The following is a 20847-nucleotide window of genomic DNA, read 5'->3' as shown; positions in this document are numbered from 1 at the left end:
TATTCTGATTACAGAGCTAATTTTTTCATCTGCTCCCACGTGACAATCAAACAAAGTCCCAACTCGGAAGGCTGTAGTGCACAGGTGGTATGTCAAAAGTGTTCCTCGAAATCCGAGTTTTGTTGTATTTTGTTCCCCTCGCCATTTCCATGCAGAGCAAAAATGGGATTCATCTTCCCATCAAATTCCAAAGTCATTGCCTGCTTATTAAAATGGAATTAATAACCAAATAGTTGTCATTTCATTGCGAGAGAACTGGCTACAGGAAGGGTGCTAGTGGAATAAAAAAGGTGGTGGTGGTGAGGTGCAATTATATTAATGAAGATAAATCTCTGGGTCCTTAACAGGTAATGAGCCTATACAGCTCTGAGGGATATGTGCGAGTTACAGTCCCACTCTGGTGTATTTTTGTTTCATTAAATGCGGCAACCACTGACTCATAAAGTTTGATCTCCAGAGACTAAATTGTGAGCGCCCCCCCCCCCCCCCCCCCACGCCCACTCCATGTCCAAGTGAGTATTAAACAGCAGCTGTCAGCAAGAACAATTCACCATATTGCCCCCAAACTCAGTCCTAACAATCTAATACTGCCCTCTGGTGGTTTGAGATGCATATTACTTGTAAAATGGCCACTTACAAATATACCCTCCCTGTACAGCACTGTACTATGAATTCATGATTTAGCAGTGGCAGACTGTCGGGGCCTGCAAGGACTTCTCTGCTGGCCTAAAAATATTTGAATCACAGACTAATGTGAATTATATTTTATCCATGAATTCTTATTAAATAATTCAAAATTGTCTTTCAACTTCCTTTCATTGCTTTACCCCTGTTGCGCTGGTTCCTGACGCGTGTTTTTGTATTTAAGCATTTAACCAATCATATTTCAGCCATCTTTTGTTAACAGGGTCAAATAAGCATCAAATAAGTGTCAATGAAACTGTTCCTTTAACCAATCAAATTTCAAAAAGGGGTACCAAGGTCTTCTTGAAGGCGCTGTTGAACGCCAGAGTAATCGTGAACTATGATTGGCTAGTCACAAGATGGACTTTTCAAGAAAAACATTGACATCATTAAAAGGTTGGTCAGTTATTTCCTGGCTAACTGTACCCTCTAGTGGACTTGTAGTAAACAACACCACACTTTTTTTTCAGTTTGGATTGATTCAGAGGTAGCACTACTGAAGGCCTAGCAATGAAATCCACGGACCGCCACTGTGATTTAGTCATTAAAAAAAAAAAAATTCGACAAATAAATATGGACAAGCATGCATGAACATTTTTTTGGAGGGGGGGGGGATGAAAATACCTTTCCATAGTAGGAGATTGCCTCTTTGTACTTTTCAATAATATCCTCCGGGCTGAGGCAGTTCTTCGCCCGTCCGATCTCGGCGCTGGTATCCGCGCTGATGCCGTTGGCCGTGAGGGCGCCTGCGATCGGGGGGAAAAAATTGAAAGATTGCGTCGATTCGTTTGCTACACTGATGAAATGGGGAGGGAGGAAGGCAGCAGAACGGACTTGACTCTGCTGCTCCAAGTGTGAATAATCCATAAATGCAAAACAAAACACTTGGGCCAGCTGTTCAAGTGTGTATGGCATATCGAATTTGTCATCAAGAAGCTTGCGTTCACACTTCATACGATTGAATGCAAATGGTTGATTTTGCTTCTTTTTTGGTTGAAAGATATTCAGAAGCATCATAATCAAAAGTTGTCAACTGGTTAGGGTTAGGGTTCAGGCTTAGGGTTCAGGGTTAGGGGTCAGGGTTAGGGCTCAAGGTTAAGGTTAGGGTTCAAGGTTTGGGGTTTAGGGTTAGGCATAAATATATTTAAATTAGTCGGGTTAAAACATGACGTTAAACAAATGCCTCTTGACTTTACATGTAATCACGCAAAGCAATTTAAATTCACAAGAAAAGTAAAAAGCATATTAAGAATGGCACGAGAAAATGCTGAACCAAAATGGGGACAGCAAGGACAATCATCAGACTAATCAATCATAAGGGAAGGAATTGGGGTATGGAGGATTTGGGATAAGGTTTGCAACACATGCAGCCAGGGAAAAAGGGGCCATGTTTGGTTAGAAGGCATACCTGGGTCAATGAGAACCTCCTGAGCCCCTACAGAGAGAGAGAATCCAAGGTGACACAAAGAGTCATGTTAGCAGTGTTAGTCCCGACATTCCACTCAATGGGTTTGTGCTGCTCTGTTAAGATTTGTATTTTTAATCCGCCCTGCCCCCACACCCGCGGCAAGTTACGTATTCTTATAAAAATAATATCCAGTACATACTGTGAGAAGTACTCAGGTGTGAACAAGTGGCTTTTCAAAGCCTAAGAAAAAGGATAGCTTTGGGTATATTAACTCATTCACTGCCATTCCCGAATTTATTCGGGAATTCAAAAGCAGGACGGGGAGCGCCATTGCCGAATTTGTTTGGGTTTTTTTTTTTCTTGCGAGGGGTGGTGATAAAGCGCTGGTCAGACCTCTAACAATGCCCCCCCCCCCACGAGTGGACAGAACTTGCCTTTTGTACAGTCGCCCTCATTTCAAGCTCAAATAACTCCAGACCAATATAACTTGGGAGAAGAGTCTAAGATTTCAAGCGTTGAATTCAATGTTTATGTAGTCCTAAAAGTCAATATTCTGTGGGAAATTTGAGTAAAAATGGTAAAAACCCTGGCACTGGAGTGAACACATTTTTTGCACATCGTCTAGCAGTCAATGAGTTAAAAATAAATACATAAATAAAATAAGTGGGGGTGGTACTGCGGTAAAATTTTGCTACACTCTAAAAGCTTAATTTAGGAATAGATATCCTGCACTCATAATTAATCAGCCTATTATGGGGCAAGGAGTGCATGTTGGCATGCATCTAAATCTCTCTGTATATATATATATATATATATATATATATATATATATATATATATATATATATACACATACATATACATATATATACACACACACACATATACACACACACACACACACACACACACACACACACACACACACACACACACACACATATATATATATATATATATATATATATATATATATATATATATATATATATATATATATATATATATATATACACACACACACACACACACACACACACACACACACACACACACACACACACACACACACACACACACACACACACACACACACACACACACACACACACACACACATACATACATATATACATATATATATATATATATATATATATATATATATATATATATAGGTGGAGCACAGCATGCAAATCGATTTCCGAAAGGCCAATTTCAAACTGACATGCAGATTGGTGTTAAGTGGAACAGCGTGTTAAATTGCATGTTAATAAACAGAAAGCGACAGAGAGATTCCATTCGTATGATGCTCCAAAAAATATACAAAAATGATAATAATAACAACAGGTACAAACATACACATCCAACCATATTTGGAATGCCATTTTCTTTGTCCAAATCAGGAAGCAGTAGATCATCCCACCTGGTCTGTGGCGTTTCCCCGCATTGGCCGTCTGCGATGTATTTGCCTTGTGCCTGAGCGTCCTGCCCGCCGTGCCTCCGGGATAGTGGAATATGACAGATGCGGAACACAGGCCCTCTAACGCAGCTGTACAACGAGAAAAATAATTTGAACTCGTTCACTGCCAGACGTGCAAAAATGTGTCCACTCCAATGCCAGGGTTTTTGTCATTGTCACTCGAATTCCGAGACCCACAGAATATTGGCTTTTAGGATTAGGTAAACATTATATACAGCATTAGAAACCTTTGACTCTCTTCTTTTATCAGAAAAAAAGAGTTAATTCCTAAATTATATGTGACTGGAGTTATATGACCTTGAAATGAGGGTGCTGTCCAAAATACAATGGATTACACACATTTTGGTTTATATAGCACTTGAACAACAGCTGGAGCAAAGCGCTAACATGGAATAAAGGGAAATGCAGCCCCCTTGTGGGATTGAAAAAACAATGCCAGAGGTCTCGCCAGCGCTTTATTGGCACCCAAACAAGAAAAAACAAAACCGGAACAAATTCAGGAATGGCGCTCTGTCATATTTTCGATTCCCGAATATATTCGGGAAAAATGGGTTAATGTGTTTTTAAACCTTTTTTTAAAATTTCAAATACAAACAAAAAAATGCTTATTGACTGACCAGGAGTTGCGTCATGACACTTACCGCCCAACCACAGGAAGTCATTAACGGCCCGAAGCAGCTCCACGGCCATGTGGTAGTGAACCAGAGCGTCTTGCAGCATGCCCGCTTGGAGACAGAGATCGCCAACGTGTTTCCTCATGCGTCCTTGGCACCGCTTCTTGTAATGTCTGAAGAGCAATGGAGGCCATCACATGAGACAGCAACCGATTTCAAATGGCTACCGCTAGAGGAGATGTATACTGAGGGGAGTGACATCATGGGCAAAGGAGAGGATTGGAAACAAGGAGGTTTTAGTCGTTCTTTGCAGTCAGGCTATCAGAAAACATATGTGGGGACTGGAGTGGGGGTAGTCTTATTTAAAGGACAACCGACGTCTCCGGACAAGTTGTGTCCATAATTTGTAAAATTGCTTCAAATGACTTCTACTGAGCGTATTTTACAAAGATTCCACCGCATATAGCTATATTTTACGTTTTCAGGAAGTCTTGTTTTTGAGTTGGTGACGAGTCCGTACGCGACGTCACTGAGGGAACGCCCCTGACTGAAAAAAAGACATTGTAGCAGTCCTTCCATCCCGTCAATGTATTTTGCAGTACTTGTTTGGTCTGAAAACCTCATGTTGCACCAAAAAGCCGCCAGAAGAGGGCGACCAAGCTCTTTATCAGGAATTTATCTTTATTCAAGAATTTATCAGATACATTATTATATTTATGATACATTTCCGCCCAATGTTGCCTCAGAATGGCACGGAATAAATTCTTTTATCGATTGCAAAAATGTATGCTTTCCTCTTCAGAACTATTTGAATTTCGCGATCAACACGGTGTTTTCAAACAAAAAAAAAAAAGTACCCAAAATGCATTGTGTGTCGCTTTCTCGGTCAGTGACAATACCTACCGTGACGTCACGGTAGGTATCGTCACCAACTCAAAAACAAGACTTTGTGAATATTTAGCGCGAGTCTTAAAACGTAAAATATAGCTATATGCGGTGGAATCTTTGTGAAATGCGCACAGTAGAAGTCATTTTAAGTGATTTTACAAATTATGGACACAACTTGTCCAGAGGCGTCGGTTGTCCTTTAGTCGCAGTATATACGCACTCCATCTGGTTGAATCAAATCTATCTATACTTGGGGAAAGGGAAAATCCTGCAACCTAGTGGTTTGGGATGGTCACCGGAGACACTGAGGAAGGCTAATGGCTCACCTTTTCGCACCCAACAATAAACTCACGGGACAGTATGGAAGAAAAAAAATGCAGAGCAAAGTAAAGAAAGGTGAACCAACAAAAATGAAGATGGCAGGACGAATAAAAAATGCGGACTTCTCAAGTCAGTTTTTGTTCCCCATATGTGTGTGTGTGATGTCACATTGGTGCTTGAGTTCGGACACCCTCATAAAATTGCGCTCACCTGCTATCCGTATCCAAACCCACAAAGTCTTTCTTCTCAAAAGGCACGCAGAGCAGAGGGATCTTATCGCCCGACTTATCAGTGGCACGGTCCAGCCGTTTGGACTCCAGGACGATAAAGATGGACTCCACAAAGTCCTCCACTTTCTTCTCCACGTCGGAGCAGTCTTCAAAGCCGGGGTAGAAGGCCACGTCCGTCCTCTGCTGCTCGGCGATTTCCCCCTGGAGCCCGAAGACCAACAACCTGGAGTCGTACAGCGTGGAGCCGTACGTTTCCTTCTGGGTGTGAAATTGCTCTGCGGTCAGAGGCCATTCCTTGGAGTCGCTGCAGGTGGTGATAGCCACCAGGCCCACCACCTTACGGTGTGCCTGGAAGTCGCCCCACTCGTTGTTTTCGGACAAGTAATGGTGGCGGTAGCGGATGTAAAGGAGGCGCTGGGAGTCCCGGATGCTGACTTGGCTCACACTGGCGATACGCTTATAGATCTTGAAGAATTGTTCCTCGGGAACATTGCCGACCGGCTGAACCACCACCAAAACTGACTGATGATCTTCGGCACATTGCATGTAATCTGGGACACTCATTTTCCCATGTGGGTTTCCTGGAGGCAAAAGTACAGAAGAGTACGTATAAGGACCACGCTGATAGGGGGCGGGGCTAAAAACATGACTTGGCTCCGATATTTTGTTTTTCCCGAATATGACTTATTTGGTGTCATAGTAAGGGAAGTTCATACTATTATTACATTGTAGTACATATTATTATCACATTGTAAGATTACCAAATTATTTTCACCAAAATATGTTGTTTCGCCATTGTGTCAAATGCAGGTGCAGAAAGTAAAGAAATACTTGCCACTGGTGTTTTACTCAAGATCACATTTGATTCGAAGCACCTGTGACGAAGACCAAACAGGTGATGGGTTCTTACTTTTCAGACATTGATTAATCATCGCTTCCGATACAAAATACGGTCATAAAATAAATGTATGCATAGTTCTAAAAAATACTATTTAATTTTATAAAATGCGTGACCACAAATAACGACGTTTATAAATATCAGTAATTTAAGTGTTATTCAGATTGCAAACGGGAACAATATTCAACATGCCCATTGGCAGTTCTCTTGTAGCTTAGCCAAATAGCCAGTGCAATATAGTTCCATTGCAACACCCGCAGTGTTGACACAACGAACGGGAAAACCATAGCATGCATTCTCGTATTCATATTTTCGACTTCCACACGACGGATTTGACCACATTGAGTCGTGCGTCTTGTTACCTTCCCGGAAAGCTGTCAAACACTGCAGCTTCCTTCTTCGGCTCACGGGTTGGCGACGCAAAAACAAATAATATTCTTTGTCTTCAAAATAAAACGAAAGGGACGGGGGTGGGAGCCTCGCTAGCCTGGTGTACGGATGAATTATTTGACAACTGCAGTAACATCTCGAAAAAAAATAAGCTTGCAACAGAAACGTAGCAGTAGTTGATTTAAAAATATAATGTGCTGAACCAACCCAAATGGATGTGATGGATTACTTTTATTTTGAAGAGCCATACATTGATGTCCTGTTACGGCAAGAACTACGATCCGTCTCCTCGCTACGCCGGAACTCTGAGAATTTTTTACGCATTGATTAATATATAAAAAGAGTGTTCACGTGGTAAGTCATAAAACTGATAAAATAAAATGTTAAATTAACTTAAAAAATATCAAATCAAAAGATAAAATACCTTGTGCCACCAAAGGTTGCTTTGTTTTAATCTTTGTGGGATTAATATATTGTTTTATCAAAATGCTCTGCATTATTTTGCTTTCCTTATTTTGCTGTACCGTGAATGTGTTTGATCTCGATGAAACACCTGGGTGAATCATTGAGTTTTCTCGGTAATCCCGTGCTGAAATGAACCCATAATCATCTTTGTCTATGTGCAACTAAAAAAAGATTAATTTGCCAAAAGTATATCAGAAAAATAAAGCACAATTTTGTTCTGCATTGAACACCTGTTTCAGAAAACCACCAAAAGTATATCTCATTAATAATCTTAAATGTTTTTTTATTTCTTTTTGGTGATGACATCCACTTGGTTCTCGTTCTAACAATATATATTTAAAATTATATTAACTTAACAAATTCGTCGTTTTTAAATGTTGAATCGTCTTTTCTTGGAGTCCACTGATGAACACATAAATGGACAGGCCTGATTTGGTCAAGTGTTATTGTTGAAGTCAATGCTTCATCCGATTCAAACAACAGAGTAATAAAGTGGTATTTTAACTATTAAAACAAACATCAGTATGTCTGTATTACCTATAAGAGTGGAGGCAGAAGTACACAGGTAGACTACATTTTGTGTCAACGGCGCCATCTAGAGGAAATCAGTGACTGCAAAGTAGTGGTTGGTGAGAGTGTAGCCAGACAGCATAGGTTGGTGGTGTGTAGGATGACGCTGGCAGTGAGGAAGATGAAGAAACCAAAGGCTGAAGTGAGGACAAAATGTTCGAAGTTGAAAAAGGAAGAGTGTTGCATGACATTTAGGAAGGAGGTAAGACAAGCACTGGGTGGGCAAGAGGTCCTTCCAGATGACTGGCAAACTACAGCGAACATAATCAGAGACACAGGTCGGAAAGTACTTGGTGTATCGAGTGGAACAAAGGTAGATAAGGAGACTTGGTGTTGGAATGGGGAGGTGCAGGAGTGTATACAGAGAAAGAAGTTAGCAAAGAAGAAGTGGGACACTAAGAGGACGGACGAGAGTAGACAGCAGTACAAGGAGATGCAGCGCACGGTTAAAGTAGAGGTGGCAAAGGCCAAACAAGAGGCCTATGATGACTTATATGCTCGGCTGGACAGCAAGGAAGGTGAGATTGATCTTTACAGGCTGGTGAGACAGAGAGACAAAGATGGTAAGGACCTGCAGCAGGTTCAGGTGATTAAGGATAGAGATGGCAATGTATTAACAGGTGCCAGTAGTGTGATGGCAAGATGGAAAGAGTACTTTGAAGAATTGATGAATGAGGAAAATGAGAAGGAACAAAGAGTAGAAGACGTGAATGTTGTGGACCAAGACGTAGCAAGCATTAGCGACGATGAAGTGAGGAGGGCGCTGAAGAGGATGAAGGGGGGAAAGGCACTCGGGCCTGATGATTTACCAATCGAGGTATGGAAGTGTCTTGGAGAGGTGGCGGTGGTGTTCCTGACTGGGTTATTCAATAAGATCTTAGATGGTGAACAGATGCCTGAAGAATGGAGACAAAGTGTACTTGTGCTCATTTTTAAGAACAACGGAGATGTGCAGAGTTGTACTAACTACAGAGGAATAAAGTTGATGAGCCATACAATAAAACTCTGGGAAAGAGTAGTTGAAGCAAGACTAAGAGCAGAAGTGAACATTTGTGAGCAGCAGTATGGCTTCATGCCAAAAAAAGAGTACGACAGATGCAAGGTTTGCTTTAAGAATGCTGATAGAGAAGTACAGAGAAAGTCAGAAGGAATTGCATTGTGTCTTTGTAGATCTGGAGAAAGCGTACGACAGGGTGCCCAGAGAAGAGCTGTGGCATTGCATGAGGAAGTCTGGAGACACAGAAAAGTATGTCAGAGCGGTGCAAGACATGTATCATGACTGTAAGACAGTTGTGAGGTGCGCTGTCGGTATGACTGAGGAATTCAAGGTGGAGGTGGGACTCCACCAGGGGTCAGCTCTGAGCCCCTTCTTGTTTGCTATGGTGATGGACAGGCTGACAGACGATGAAGGACAAGAATCTCCTTGGACCATGATGTTTGCAGATGACATTGTGACCTGGAACGAGAACAGGGAACAGGTGGCGGAGAAACTAGAGATGTGGAGATATGCCCTGGAAAGGAGAGGAATGAAGATTAGTCGCAGCAAGACGGAATATATGTGTGTGAATGAGAGGGATCCAAGTGCAAGTGATGCTACAGGGAGAAGAGATAAAGAAGGTGGAGGATTGTAAGTACTTGGGGTCAACTGTCCAGAGTAACGGAGAGTGTTGGAAAGAGGTGAAGATGCGTGTCCAGACAGGCTGGAGTGGCTGGAGAAAAATGTCAGGTGTGATGTGTGATAGAAGGGTTTCAGCTAGGATGAAAGGAAAAGTGTATAAAACAGTGGTGAGACCAGTCATGATGTTTGGACTGGAGACAGTGCCACTGACGAAAAGACAGGAAGCAGAGCTGGAGGTAGCAGAGCTGAAGATGTTGAGGTTTTCTTTGAGAGTGACCAGGTTGGATAGGATCAGGAATGAGTACATTAGAGGGACAACTCATATTAGAGGCTTTGGAGAGGAAGTCAGAGAGGCCAGACTGAGATAGTTTGGACATGTCCGGAGGAGAGAGAGTGACTATATTGGGAGAAGGATGCTGAGCCTTGAACTGCCAGGCAGGAGACCGAGAGGAAGACCAAAGAGGAGGTTTATGGATGTGGTCAAAGAGGAAATGAAGGTAGCTGGTGTGAGAGAAGAGGATGCACAAAACCGGGATAGATGGAGGACATTGATTCGCTGTGGTACCCACTGAAGGTAAAAGCCGAAAGGAAAAGAAGAAGATCAGTATGTCTGTATTATAAAAATCGGAATGTTTTATTTTTCTGATGACACTGAGGTTAAGAATGTTTGTGATGTCATATTAAAGCCAAAAGGATCAGAGTTAGTGAAAACACTACAATACATGTAAAAAGTCTTGCATATGAAAACTGTTTTCCGAAGGAGAGGTAAGCTGCTTTGTGTCTCTGAACTCTTGTCGTCCATGTTTTCAAAATATCTGTCATTTGTAAAACATTTGAAATATGATCAAAACAATTGTCATCATATGATTATCAGAATAATCTACACTGAAAAGTTATGTCGTCAATTTAAAATGTTGGAAGCCGTAAGTGGTGAATTAGATTAAAACCCAACTACAATATTTAAAATTACATTTTCTGTCTCGCTCTTCCTCTTGTTTCTATTTATAATTGTATTTTATTGATTGTATCAAATCAAAAGATAAAATACATTGTGCCACCAAAGGTTTCTTTGTTTTAATCTTTGTGGGATGAATACAGTAAAGTCTCGTTATATCGATATCGGATATATCGATAGTCCCGGTTATATCGATACTATTTCTATGCACGCACGGAGAAAATTACATGCAAACAGGGTCGGATATATCGATAGTCCCGGTTATATCGATATTTTTCGGACTCCCTTGAATATCGATATAACGAGACTTTACTGTATATTGTTTTATCAAAATGCTGAGCATTATTTTGCTTTTCATCTCGATTTTGGGTAAATCATTGAGTTTTCTCGCTAATCCCGTGCTGAAATTAACCCATACTCATCTTGGTCTGTGTACAACTAAAAAAAAAAAAGATTAATTTGCCAAAGTATATCAGAAAAATAAAGCACAATAATTTTGTTCTGCATTGAACACCTGTTCCCGAAAACCACCAAAGGTATATCTCATATCAAATCTTAAATATATTTTTTATTTCTTTTTGGTGATGACATCCACTTTGTTCTCATTCTAACAATATATATTTAAAATTATATTAACTTAACAAATTCGTCATTTATAAATGTTGAATCGTCTTTTCTTGGAGACCACTGATAAACACATAAATGGACAAGCGTGATTTGGTGCTTCAAGTGTTATTTTTGAAGTCTGCTTCATCCGTGTCTCACACGTCTGTATTATAAAAATCGGAATATTTTTTTCTGATGACACTGAGGTAAAGAATGTTTGTGATGTCATATTAAAGGCAAAAGGATCAGAGTTAGTGAAAACAGTACAATATGTGTATAAAGTCTGGCATATGAAAACTGTTTTCCAAAGGAGAGGTAAGCTGCTTTGTGTCTCTGAACTCTTGTCGCCCATGTTTTCAAAATATCTGTCATTTGTAAAACATTTGAAATATGATCAAAACAATTGTCATCATATGATGATCAGAATAATCTACACTGAAAAGGTATGTCGACAATTTAAAATGTTGGAAGCCGTAAGTGGTGAATTAGATTAAAAGCCACCTATTTAAAATTGCATTTTCTGTCTAGCTCTTTCTCTTGTTTCTATTTATAATTTTATTTTATTGATTGTATTCTATTTTGTGATTGTATTTTATTTTAGTACCTATGCTTGTCTGTGACTGTAAAGTGTCCTTGAGAGCTTTGAAAGGCACTTAAAATATAATGTATTATGATTATGATCATGATTATGAGTATGATTATTGTTATTATTATTATTATTATTATTATTATTATTATTATTAGATTACAGCGGCTAAAACTATTACAATAAACAAATAAAATTGGACAATTAAGTGCAGGTTGATGTGCCGCCTGCTTTTAGATGAACAGTTTAAATTCAAACCAAAGTGGAATGACGCTATGATTTCGATCAAATGAAGTAAAATACCTTAAAGGACAACCGACGCCTCCGGACAAGTTGTGTCCATAATTTGTAAAATCACTTAAAATTACTTCTACTGACCGTATTTTACAAAGATTCCAATGCATATAGCTATATTTTACGTTTTAAGACTGGCGCTGAATATTCAGGAAGTCTTGTTTTCGAGTTGATGACGATGCCTGACATGACGTCACGTCCGGAACGCACCTGACCGAGAAAGCGACATACAATGCATTTTGGGTACTTTGTTTGGTCTGAAAACGTCATGTTGATCCGTGTTGATAGCAAAATTAGAAGGAAAAAACATAAATAATGCGATGGTGAATCGTTGCGTGTTGCACCAAGACTACTATTTGATACTAGTTGACACAAATTCCCAGCAGACAAATCAGCCCATTTCCAACAGAGCTTGGGCGCCATCTTGTGCATTCTCTGGGCACTACATTGTAGTCTTGACGGCTCAATTGATACGAAAGTACTTCTTTAATCGATTGCAAACATTTATGCTTTCCTCTTCAGAACTATGTGAATCATATTCTGAATCATAACTGGATGAGTGACAAGAAAGCATCTTCTCCAAATCTGAAGACATTGTTTTGATTCTCGAGCAAGGCAAGACGTCCTGGCGTGATGTCACGAACAAGGGGGCGGGACCTTGTGAAACTGAAACTTTCTGAGGTCATTTTGAAGTACTTTTGGGACACATTAAGTCACTTTTACTGGTGTTTTGCATTTGGCTAAAAATATCTGGCCGCGTGTTTTGGGTATTTTAGATGCTATAAAACGTTTTTCTGATGTCAGTTAGGAAACAAAACAATGGTGTCGATAACAGTGTTTCACAAATCATGATCTAATTGTATTTGGCTTTTGCAGTATTAATCTGGTGGCCACAACAACCAGTCGTCTTGTTGTAAAAGCCATACACAATGTCGACAATGTCACGCAATAGCTCAATAAGCGAGGGGCCCTGCAACATTGAGGTGAGATAATGAAAAAAAGTCGCCGTATTGCATGACTGCCACATAAATTGTGACTTTTTTTCCCCTCCTCCATCCAGCTTAACATGATGAAACACATGGTGTTGGAAAAGGAGGAAGGCCAGAAAGTAAAATGGGATAACAAGTGCCAGTACTTGCTAACCATCATCGGCTTTGCAGTAGGACTTGGAAACATTTGGCGCTTCCCCTTCCTTTGCCAATCCTACGGAGGAGGTGACATCCCATAATTTATTTAACCTTGGGGGTTGGGGGGGGTTATGTGCTTCTTCTTTTTTTAAACAGTTGAGGGTCTTACAAAGGGCCTTTGAAGAAAATACAGAAAAGACAATGAATTACAGACTTTCGGTCTCGGTGGTTCGGTTCTGCATCAGGAAATTGAGCCACCGTCATCCGTTTGGGCTCGTGGTGCACGCATGACAACCAGGTGGGGATCAGTGAGTGACAGGGTGAACTGCTACTTTGTGCGGGTGAGCAGTGGCAGCCATTCGCGCCAGCGTTCACTCTACCCAGAAGTAACACAGGAAGAGGAAAGGAAACAAAAAAAACTAAACAACAAATAATATGACAACACAAAGACAGCCGTTCATTCTTCAGCACTTGATGTACCCTCTTTGTGACATGGAGCAGTTCTAGTAGAAAGAGGAGAGGATCAGAGCATCCTTTTCAGCAGTGGATCAGGGACGTCATGGTGGAATGTGCTACAAGCTAAATGTTGAAAGCAAACACGAAGCTGTAGCATCCATTGACGAAAAGAGATTGTCTCACATCTCCCATATAAATCCACTTCAATTCCAAGCTGCGACAGAAGAAGCGGCATGTCATTGGCAAGCTGCCCGACGCAATTACCGTATTTTCCGGTGTATAAGGCACACCCCCAATGAAATCGTCAAACGTTTTCCATATATGAGGCGCACCGGACTATAAGGCACACCGTCAATGCATGAAAAAAGTATTCCAAATGTAATGTAGGGAAAGAGATGCCCATTTCACGGTAAGATCCGAGCATTGTCATCAAATGGTGAGTATAGCTTTTGCTTTTTTGAATGTTGCTGTGCCGATGACCATTTTGTGTTTGGGAGCCTTTTACTGAGCGAATTGCTTGTTCTGTAGCCACAAAGGGACATAAGTCTTCTTGTGCCGGTCACAAGCCTGGATAAATAATGAGGGTTGTGTCATGAAGGGCATCCGACGTAAAAGCTTGGCCAAACAAACATGCGGATCAAACCTCTAAAGATGGAGGACACTGATTTGCTGTGGCGAGAAGAGAAAACCCGAAAGGAAAAGAAGTAATATAAAAATACTGTATTTTCAAGTGTTTAAGGCGCATGGGAGTGTAAGGCGCGTCCCAAATTGTGTAGTTTCAAACTTTTTCCACATATAAGGTGCACCAGAGTATAAGGCGAACCTTTAATGAATGAAAAACGTTTACTAAATATAATATAAATACCGTTATTTCCGGTGTATAAGGCGCACCCCCAATGAATGGTGTATTTTCAAACGTTTTCCATATATAAGGCGCACCAAAGTATAAGGCCCACCTTCTATGAATGAAAAAAAAAGTTTTCACATTTTTATATAATATATAAATACCGTATTTTCCTGTGTAAAAGGCGCATCGGAGTATGAGGCGCATCCCCAATGAATGGTGCATCAAACTTTTCCATATATAAGGCGCACCAGAGTATAAGCCGCATCTTTAATGAATGAAAAAAGTTCTCTATAGAATATATAAATACCGCATTTTCCGGTGTATACGGCACATCGGAGTATAAGGCAATGCATTCCCAATGAATGGTGTATTATCAACCTTTTTCCATATATAAGAGCATGGGGCGCCTTTAATGAATGAAAAGTTCTCCAAATATAATATATAAATGCTGTATTTTCCAGTGTATAAGGTGCATCGGAGTATAAGGCACATCCCCAATGAATGGTGTATTATCAAACTTTTCCATACATAAGGCGCACCAGATTATAAGGCGCACCTTTAATGAATGAAAAAAGTTTTTCAAATCTAATACACACACACACACACACACACACACACACACACACACACACACACACACACACCATTATTTCTGGTGTATAAGGCGCCCCCCCAATGAATGGTGTATTTTCAAACCATTTCCCCATATAAGGTGCACCAGAGTACAAGGTGCATCTTCAATGAATGAAAAATAGTTTTCAAGTTTTCACATTTTTATATAATATGTATACCTATATATATATATATATATATATATATATATATATATATATATATATATATATATATATATATATATATAATATATAAATGCCGTATTTTGCGGTGTATAAGGTGCATCCCCAATGAATGGTGTATTATCAAACTTCTTACATATATGAGTATGAGTCACCTTAATGAATGAAAAAAGTTGTCCAAATGTGATATATAAATGCTGTATTTTCTGGTATATAAATCAATATGTATTGTAACAGCAATGATGAGAAAAAAAAATAGGGTTTCAATTAGGGTTTGAAAAACAAGTCAATCTGCTGACCGCTCTTGGCAGGAGCCTTCCTCATCCCGTACGTGATCGCGCTGGTGATTGAGGGCATCCCCCTGCTCTACCTCGAGTTGGCAATCGGACAGAAGTTCCGCAAGGGGACCATCAGATCGTGGCAGGAGATCTCACCCTTACTTGGTGGAATTGGTGAGTGAGCGGAGAGTCTCAATCCTTTTTCTTGCCATTTCTTTTTCGTTGAATTCAGACGAAATTCCACACGGCGCTGACTTGGTTTCTTCTCACAGGCATCAGCTACATGCTGATATCTTTTCTGGTGTCACTTTTCTACACCGCCGTCCTGGCTTGGGTGCTGTGGTATTTGTACAACTCGTTCCACAGCCCTCTGCCGTGGAGCCAGTGTCCGGTTAATGATACAGGTAATGTCATTTCTCAATACGAATCATCGAGGAAAAGGTTTCTTCAGCCGTCATCTGTACTTTAAGGGTGTCGGACGTTAAACGCTCCTCATCCGAAGAGCTTCATCAGTGAACTAAAGTTGTGCTGGTGAAGAGCGAAACGTCCGACACCTCCAAAGAAGTACAGATGACGGCCGAAGAAATCTTTTCCTCGACGAATTACTTCATGTAAGTGGCTATTAGCTATGTAGCTATTAGCTAGCTAGCTTTCTTTCTATTTGAGTTGTTTTGAAAGGCTTAGAAATGAAATGGATTTTCTTTATTTGATTAGTGGTGTTTATGCATTTATTTATTTTTACTCCCAAATGTATATTTAAGGGAAAGAAGAAGCTATCTAGGTGGCTGGATAGCGGATGGCTAGCTAGGTGGCGAATATATAGCTAGGTAGCAAATAGCTAGCTAGCTTAGCTAGCTATTCTCTATCTATTAGCTAGCTACGGTCTAGCTGGCAGGCTTTTAGCTATCTATTAGCTATCTAGCTTTCTGTTAATAGCTGGCTATCTATTGGCTATCTGGCTAGCTGGCTATCTATTAGCTATCTATCCAGCCACCTGGCTATCTAATGGCTATAAATCCAGCCACCTGGCGATCAGATATCTATTAGCGAGCTAGCTGGCTATCTGTTAGCTATCTATCCAGCGGCTATCTATTAGCTAGCTAGCAGGTGGCTGGCTTTCTATTGGCTATTAGCTAGGTAGCTGGCTGGCTATCTATTAGCTATCTGATAGCTATTTAGCTTTTGATCCATTTGAGTTATTCCGGGTTGAGTAAACGCTGGCGCATGTGGCAGCCGCTGCTCACCCACAGAAAAACGTATCCTGTGACCGTAGAGTGACCTTGAGTTTTGAAAGGCACTGATAAATGAAATGTATTATTATTGTGCAAAATTCCAAAGAGGCATTAGAAAGTTAGATTTGGCTTACTGTTTAGAGAGTTAATGTCTGCCTGAGGGAAGTCGCCGGAAAAGGTGGTGGGCAGGGTGCAGAGGGTCCAGTCGGATTTCTCTGCGCTCTTGTCTGGATTCTTGCAGTGTTTGATTCAAGTAGAAATCCATGAAGGGCTTTCGGGACCACGGTGACTAGCAAACGGATTATCATGTGACCAAGGGTGCGGGAAAGTGTTGAATCCATGAATTTTGTTGTTCGCACAGCCGAATTAATGAACGAATGTGTGAAAAGCACTCCGGTCAATTTCTTCTGGTACCGCACGACCCTCAACGTCACTGCTGACATTGAGATCAGAGGTTCTCTGCAGTGGGGGTTGGTGATCTGCCTGGCCTGCAACTGGGCCATTATCTACGTCTGTTTCATCAAAGGAATCAAGTCCATGGGGAAGGTGAGAGGCTGGACGAAACATATCCACGGTTAATATCACCTTTGCGTTGAAATATGACCGTTTTTTTTATATATATATAGGCAGTCTATGTGATGACCCCGTTGCCCTACGTGGTTCTCACCATTTTTCTGTGCTATGCCCTCACTTTGCCCGGAGCCATCGATGGATTGGTTTATCTCTTCACCCCCGATGTAGGTTTTCTCACTTTTAGGAGTGGAGACGGAGTAGGATGAATCGAAATTCAAACTTTTTTTTTTTTTTTTAGTGGGAGATTATGAAGAACCCCCAGGTGTGGCTTGACGCCGCAACACAAATCTTCTTCTCTCTCTCGTTGGCTTTTGGAGGTCTGGTAGCGTTCTCCAGTTACAACAACGAGCAGTAAGAACTCGTCGACAAAAGTAGGGCTGGTCATCAGCGAGGTGCACTGTGTGAATCTTTCTTTTCTTGGATGTGCGCTTGTTAGCAACAACTGCGAGAGGGATGCCATTTTGGTGGGAATAGTCAACTCCGTCACGTCCCTCTACGCCTCCATTGTCGTTTTTGCCATCCTGGGCTTTAAAGCCAACAACGATTTGACAAACTGTCAGACGCAGTACGTGGACAAGTTCAACAGTATGTCCGCACAGTTGGCTTCCAACATTTTGACCCAGCATGGACAAGATCGCGATTGGGAGGGGTCTAGACCTCACTACGACGGGTTGCCAAGACAACACTACAACGACTGGTACTGGGACAGTCCAAGATACAATTATAGGGATTGGTACACGACGACAACTACAGCAACAGTTACGGCGGCGACGATAAATGCCTCCAGTGTGCCATTGACGGAGTGTAACCTGAGCATGTTCCTTAACCGGGTAAATTGGATTGATTACTTTGTCACAAATGTGGAATCGTTTTTTAAATGTTTTTTTTTAACCCCACAGAGTGCTTCAGGAACTGGTCTGGCTTTCATCGTGTTCACCCAAGCAGTGCTGGAGATGCCATACCCGCAGTTGTGGGCGGTCTTGTTTTTCTTGATGCTCCTCAGCTTGGGTCTGTCTTCCATGTTCGGCATCTTGGAGGGAGTCTTCAACTCCATTCGTGAGCTCAAGATTATACCCAAGTGCCTGCCCGTTCAAGTGTGGACAGGTACGTCCACAATTTCCCTATTCTGGGACTATTAAAGGTCTACCGACGTCATTTTTTTGTTTCCTAACTGACATGCGAAAAACGTTTTATAGCATTTAAAATACCCAAAACATGCAGGCTGATATTTTTAGTCAAATGCAAAACACCAATAAAAATGACTTAAAGTGTCCCAAAACTGCCACAAAATGAGCTCGGAACTGGGCAGATTCAGAAAGTCCCGCCCCCTAATTGGTGACGTCACTATTGGTCACACACTGCCTTGGTCCAGAATCAAAACAATGGCTTCAGAGCGTTCAGATTTTGGAGAAGATGCTTTCTTGTTACTCATCCAGTTATGAATATGATTCAAATAGTACTGAAGAGGAAAGCATAAATGTTTGCAATCGATTGAAGAAGTCCTTCCATGTCAATTCAAGCCGTTTGGACTCCAATGTAGCGCCCAGAAAATGTACAAGATGGCGCACAAGCTCCGTTACAAATTGGTGAATTTGTCCGCTGGGAATTTGTGTAAACATACACCTTCTTTATGCGTGTTTTACTGCAATTGGCTGCGACATACAACAATTCATCATCGCGTTATTTATGTAGTTTTCCTTCTCATTTTGCGATCAACATGGTGTTTTCAGACCAAAAAAAAAAGTACCCCGGTCAGGGGCGTTCCCTCCGTGACGTCACTTAGGGCATCGTCATCAACTCAAAAACAAGACTTCCTGAATATTCAGCGCGAGTCTTAAAACGTAAAATATAGCTATATGCGCTGGAATCTTTGTCAAATGCGCTCAGTAGAAGTCATTTTACAAATTATGGACGCAACATGTCCGGAGGTATCGGTTGTCCTTTTAAGGCTTTCTGATTTTCTAACGAGAAAACACGCGAAAATGGCGCTCGAGTGAGCGGATGTTGAAGATTGTGTTGTCGTCATTTCTCCAGGGTTGGTCTGCTTGGTTGCCTTTTTGTTTTCTCTCATCTTCACCCTTGGATGTGGGTACTACTGGGTTGATGTATTCAACACTTACCTGGGCTCCATCCCCTTGCTCATTATCGCATTTTCCGAAGTCGTCGCTGTGGCGTATGTCCGCCGAATGAAGAAGTATGCATTTCTTCAACTCTTGGATTGACCAGACTGAAACGAAAAAAAGCAATGCTAATCGTGTTTGCGTTTTTTTGTCTGTCCTCAAGCTTCAGTGACGACATCTATTCCATGATCGGCAAGAAGCCCTGTCTTTACTGGAGAATTTGCTGGACTGTTGTCAGTCCTTTGATGCTGATGGCAGTATTGATTGCCTACGTGGCGCTCAGGGCACAGGAGTCTCCCATCTCTCACACGTGGGACCCGACTTACGTAAGCAAAACCTTCCATTTCCGGTTTAGCTCCCATTTTGAAACGCTCATCCCATGTGTGCGTCTTTTAGGGACTGTTCCCCCAAATGCTGATCAAGCCCTATCCCAGCATGGTGGTTGCCATCTGCGTCGTACTTTGCGCTTTGCCCGTGATCCCCATCCCACTTGGGGCTTTGTGCCACGCCATCAGGAAGACCACCGGCCATCTCGACATCAACCCGTACAGGGTTACTATGCACAATTCCGTGTGTGAGATCCAGCAGATCTAGCGACGATTGACGTGAAGAATGGGAGTCTAGATGTTTCTGCATTTAGATTTGCCACTTTCGTTTTTCTTATTGCATGGATACAAAAAGTTTCTGGTGTTCATAAAAGGGCGTTTGAGTTTCTAACCGTGGATAATGTCACACGGATTTGCAATTTTTTTTTTTATTTAACATTTCAGTCAAGAGTACCACCACTTTCTGGCTCGCTTTGTTCAAAAGCCCCCCCCCCCCCCCAAAATGACTCCATTTAGTACAATAGGACACCAATAACTATGTTGAAGTGAACATTTTTTTTCTTTTCTAACTCGACTCTTTGGATAATTTGTTTTTAGTGATTAGCTGAGCAATCTTTTTTTTCTTTGAAGGTGGTACTTGGTGTACAAAAACATCTATCCAAAAATGGCAAATTCTTCCTAATTCTTGTCACCGTTTATTATTTTTTACTTTTGTTTTGGAAAAATCCCACAAAAAAAGTCTTTTTTTTTCATGGAAAAATACCAAGTGTAAATCAAAGTCCAGATCACGCACACTGTGTAGTAAAGTAGCTGCTTGATTTTCAAATTGCCATCTTTATTGATGTGGCGGCTGGTTTACTGGTGCCGTTTTATGACATGTGGATCATCATTAAATGAGCTTCGCGTTCATGATTGCCTCGGAGTTCCTGGGTTGAGAAGGTCCAAAGTGATTTTTTTTCATGCTTTATGTGTCCGTTACACTACACTACATACGAATTGAAACCATGTTCGCATCCTGAGATTTTTTTTATTAATTTTTTTGCATCTTTCCCAACACCCAAAGCATGGAACACCTTTTGAC

The 20847-nt window shown here is 41.1% G+C and overlaps 2 protein-coding genes across 5 annotated transcripts in view; one reads left to right on the top strand and one right to left on the bottom strand.

Moving 5' to 3' along the window:
• The window catches only part of trappc9 (trafficking protein particle complex subunit 9), a 110005-nt gene that overhangs the window by 86562 nt on the left and 2596 nt on the right, over positions 1-20847 (bottom strand). Inside the window, exons 1-7 of one of the 4 annotated variants that reach the window (XM_088986902.1) lie at positions 6889-6918; positions 6464-6503; positions 5609-6209; positions 4217-4362; positions 3519-3644; positions 2093-2119; positions 1309-1430 (exon numbers count right to left, since the gene is read on the bottom strand). In XM_088986902.1, the coding sequence (XP_088843028.1) occupies positions 1309-1430; positions 2093-2119; positions 3519-3644; positions 4217-4362; positions 5609-6192 (1005 nt within the window). In that variant the 5' untranslated portion in view covers positions 6193-6209; positions 6464-6503; positions 6889-6918. Of the gene's footprint in view, positions 1-1308; positions 1431-2092; positions 2120-3518; positions 3645-4216; positions 4363-5608; positions 6210-6463; positions 6504-6888; positions 6925-19440; positions 19548-20847 lie in introns of those variants that run through there. The other 3 variants (XM_088986900.1, XM_088986901.1, XM_088986903.1) reach the window with 3 other exon arrangements.
• Positions 12885-20628, top strand: LOC148882762 (sodium-dependent neutral amino acid transporter B(0)AT3-like). The gene is made up of 12 exons (XM_088986907.1): positions 12885-12993; positions 13071-13224; positions 15549-15689; positions 15788-15919; positions 17109-17293; positions 17374-17484; positions 17559-17671; positions 17757-18150; positions 18220-18424; positions 19355-19514; positions 19604-19766; positions 19837-20628. The coding sequence occupies exons 1-12, from the start codon at positions 12940-12942 to the stop codon at positions 20032-20034; spliced, it is 2010 nt and encodes a 669-aa protein (XP_088843033.1). The 5' UTR covers positions 12885-12939; the 3' UTR covers positions 20035-20628.

Source organism: Hippocampus bargibanti, linkage group LG20 (assembly GCF_051943395.1).
Source record: "Hippocampus bargibanti isolate YZ-2025 linkage group LG20, ASM5194339v1, whole genome shotgun sequence".
Lineage (NCBI taxonomy): Eukaryota > Metazoa > Chordata > Actinopteri > Syngnathiformes > Syngnathidae > Hippocampus > Hippocampus bargibanti.
This window is presented reverse-complemented; position numbering and strand designations above follow the sequence as displayed.

Coding starts and splice junctions, on each gene's coding strand:
- LOC148882762 (XM_088986907.1), top strand. CDS start 12,940: ATGTCGACAATGTCACGCAATAGCTCAATAAGCGAGGGGCCCTGCAAC. Junction 17,485..17,558: donor TTTATCTCTTCACCCCCGAT/GTAGGTTTTCTC, acceptor TTTTTTTTTTAG/TGGGAGATTATGAAGAACCC. Junction 19,767..19,836: donor ACACGTGGGACCCGACTTAC/GTAAGCAAAACC, acceptor TGCGTCTTTTAG/GGACTGTTCCCCCAAATGCT.